The sequence below is a fragment of the Palaemon carinicauda genome, chromosome 22 (assembly GCF_036898095.1).
Source record: "Palaemon carinicauda isolate YSFRI2023 chromosome 22, ASM3689809v2, whole genome shotgun sequence".
Lineage (NCBI taxonomy): Eukaryota > Metazoa > Arthropoda > Malacostraca > Decapoda > Palaemonidae > Palaemon > Palaemon carinicauda.
Window position 1 is genome coordinate 94,256,523 of NC_090746.1, and position 4,110 is coordinate 94,260,632.

Genomic DNA, 4,110 nt, shown 5'->3' on the forward strand with positions numbered 1-4,110 from the left:
TAAATCATGTATTTGTTTAATCAGTTATTTCTACCAAACTAATTTTCGATATTTAATATTCATACAAGCACTAATAATGTACAGTAAAGAAAAATAAAGTGATAAATTGAATTTAATGATAATTAAAACTGCTCTTATTAGAATTTCCCAAATAGCTTATCATCTTTCAAAGGGGGGAGAATTTGTAGAATATCATTCGAAATACTCACATTTTACCCAGAATTTGTCAAGTTCTATTGCCTGCCACCTTGCATCGTCGAAGGAGAATTCTACACCATTGTTGTCCTTATGAGGCCAAATATAAATTCGAATAGTTGCCAAAGTATCTGCTCCTTTGTTGTTCTTAATGTCAATATTGTAGGAGAATTCCTTGTGGTTTAGACGAGGAACATATGTATCGATGTCAACATCTGGGATATCTTCGGTGTCATCCACAGCATTAATCAGACTGTATTCAAAATCTTCGAAGAAAGTTTCCAGTTTACCATCAATAGCAACATTAGTTACATCCACGTCTTTAAAATCTAAGTCTTCAAAGCTGTAGCTAGGTAGACTATCCTTGTGCTCCCTGAAGATGTTATCCATATACTTATGAAGTCTGAAGAAACCTGGATCACGAGTGGCAGTTTCGAAGTGTTCCATTACACCAGGAGGCATGTTGTATTTTCCATGAGGATCTGTTTGACGACCAAGCATTATGTGGGCGGTATTGTGAAGAGCTCCATAGTATTGTACATTGGGACTGTAGAGAGAAGACTCAATAATATCACCAAGAATATCAACTCCTCGCTCGTTCATGATATCAATGTGAGTACCATCTTCTTTGATGATGTATCCGTGAGCAATGGCATCGCGGATACGGCTTTCGTAGATGACCATATCTCTAACTCTAGCAACTCCATCAACATCTTCAAAATGAATATCATCAGGACGAGATGGGAAAGCCCCTCCGTATTTGTAGGAAGTATGTGGAGCAAATCCATCATGGATAGGTTTCTCCCAGTGAAGTTCCTGTACTGGTTCCAAGTAGTTGGAAATTCTCTCAGCATCAAAGCGAACAGCAAGTTGATTGTGTACCCAGAAGAAGTTCTCTCCTTTGCGGTCAAGCTTATGAGAATAAGAATCCCTCCACCAGAAGGGGAATTCCAAATGCCAGAAAACGTGATGGGTGTTCATGCCAATGTCTTCACCAAAGTAGGCTACACGTTGTTCCTTGTTCCTAGCTGTACCGGTGAATGAGGATTTGATTTTGGTAGGAGTTTGCCTCATCTTGGCTGCATAGGCTTCTTGAATAACCTCAGTATTTGTGAACATGTGAGGGGTGACTTCATAGAGTGGAGGAAGCACAACATGTTCAGCCAAAGGATGATGGATGACGCCAGCATAAACTGCATACACAAATTCTCCCTCGTTCATACGTTCACGGAAATAGGCAGCATTTTTGACAACTGTTTCCCAGTCTTTGCAATGCATGAAGACGTCGAAAAGCATCAGAGCTTCCTCACGTTGTCTCTCGTTGAAGAGGGAGAACCAATGCTTCTGCTCCAACAGTCGGTGATCTTTCAGCTCCTTCATGAGACGGTGGACTGCTTCTCCATCATCTGAGTAATGGGAAGTGTCGGCCTCTGGGTCAAAGGTTTTGGCGTAAGTCTTGTGAGTTTCATCTCGAAGGTGCTCGTTCACCTTCCACAAAAGATAGTTCACATCGTGCTGCTTCTGGGCATTTGAAGCATCTGCAAAAATTCATATAAAACATGAAAAGGGGTGATAGTGAATGAAAGACCTTGGCTATCAAATGACATCTTCGTTCATATATATATACTTATATATATATATATATATATATATATATATATATATATATATATATATATATATATATATATATATATATATATATATATATATATATATGTGTGTGTGTATGTGTGTGTGTGTGTGTATATACATATTTAGAGAGAGAGAGAGAGAGAGAGAGAGAGAGAGAGAGAGAGAGAGAGAGAGAGAGAGAGACAGAGACAGACAGACAGACAGACAAACAGACAGACAGACAGACAGACAGAGAGAGAGAGAGAGGGAGAGGGAGATTAGCATTATTTCGTTTCCCTAAATTATATTAGAAATAAAAATAACTTTTTAGGTTTTTATAGATTATAGTTTCACGATTTAAAATTAAGACGTAAATTCTTTTCTCCTAACGCAAATTTTTTTGATTGGATCAATAATACATCCTGTAATGAAGGGAATGCTCTCATACTCTCTCTTCGAAATCATATACCTCGGGATTTACGAACTAGGAGATTCTTTGCTGTGGAAGAGTAGCTATCCATGATTATTTTGAATATATCACATTGCTTAATTACACGATGTGTCTTAATACTCAAACATCACTGATTGAATGAAAGTGAAACCAAAAAATAAACTGAATAAATCAATAACAAAAACTCCTAAACTGGGTTCTTGCTAAACTCTAAATAACAGTAAAAAAAAAAAATAATAATAATAATAAAATTATATTCAAGAATAGCATTGTGAATTATATGTTAATGGTTCAAAAGATTAATCAAGAAAATTTCGAATAAAATTCAAGGTCAATTAATTTCACTCCATATCAATATACATTTTCTTGAAGTTATAAGACTAATGATAGAACGCATATATAGAATTATGAGATGAGATCTATAACCAATAAGTTTACTGATTGTATTAGAATAACTAACTATCAATATGAGATGAAACGGACTACATAATGTCTTATAATTATTAACTTCCAAAATATAAAGAAATAAGCTTGATTAGGCTGATATTTTCATAGAGAATTTAAGTATTCAAATTATTTTCATATTTTGTATAAAGAGCAGTGAGCTCTTACTTATGATATGGGCATAATTCTTTCACGTTTATAACAATACGGAATCACACCAAAATTGCATTTTATCTAAATAATCTGGCAGTCAATGATATTTTCCTATTATATAATTTATAGCAAGAGCATATATTCCGCCTTTGGAAAATTAAAAAAGGTAAAGGGTTTGTAAAAAGCTGTTTGTTAATCAAACATGAAAAAAAACGGTTATTTAAAGTATTCCGATTCTAACAACTGATCTAGTTTTGAGAAGGCAATATCTCAGTATTTCAGAATAGGTTTAAGCTTTGTTTGAACATATCATAGATCATGGTTATATTAACTAATCAAAAAAATTATGAGTTCAAAATTTTGACTTGACTCACCCGCAGAAGCAACCGAGAACAAAGCAGCCCCGACCACTGCCAAGAGGAGGAGAACTGACTTCATGATGACTGGGCACAAGGATGGTCGACTGCAGGTGCCTTTATATACCAGCAGGAGAAGTGGCAGCTCCTATCCCCCCTCCCCCTCAACACTCAACCCCTTAAACCCCTCCACTCTAAAGGGGATTTTTTCTTGGACTTTGGTCCAAGATTAACACGTTGCTGACAGACTGCTTTAGAAAAAAAAAAAAAGCTTTTTTTATGACTGTAATTGATATCTTGCAAGCGATAAGATATATATTATCGTTTCTTGAAAACTTTGTAATACCGCATTAAAATCAAATTATGTATTTGCATACCAATGTTACACATCTGAATTATATTCTCTCTCTCTCTCTCCCTCTCTCTCTCTCTCTCTCTCTCTCTCTCTCTCTCTCTCTCTCTCTCTCTCTCTCTCTCTCTCTCTCTCTCTCTCTCTATATATATATATATATATATATATATATATATATATATATGTATGTATATATTTATATATATACATATGTATATATTTATATATATACATATGTATATATTTATATATATATATATATATATATATATATATATATATATATATATATATATATTATATATATATATATATATATATATATATATTATATATATACATATATATATATGTGTGTGTGTATATCTATATGTATATAGGTATATATATATATATATATATATATATATATATATATATATATATATATATATATATATATATATATATACTGTACATATATTTAGACTGAAATAGTTGGTCGTTGGCTATTAAAGCCGTTTTACATTTACTGTGTTCTTGAATGGGTATTTGATAGTATCCAG

General features: G+C 33.5%; 1 protein-coding gene across 1 annotated transcript in view; it reads right to left on the reverse strand.

The window, feature by feature from the left end:
• Window positions 1-3,325, reverse strand: part of LOC137616633 (hemocyanin subunit-like) — a 3,988-nt gene extending 663 nt beyond the window's left edge. The window contains exons 1-2 of the mRNA XM_068346540.1: window positions 3,232-3,325; window positions 210-1,733 (exon numbers count right to left, since the gene is read on the reverse strand). Of these exons, the coding sequence (XP_068202641.1) occupies window positions 210-1,733; window positions 3,232-3,295 (1,588 nt within the window). The 5' untranslated portion in view covers window positions 3,296-3,325. The remainder of the gene's footprint in view (window positions 1-209; window positions 1,734-3,231) is intronic.
• Between the last annotated feature and the right edge of the window lie 785 nt (window positions 3,326-4,110).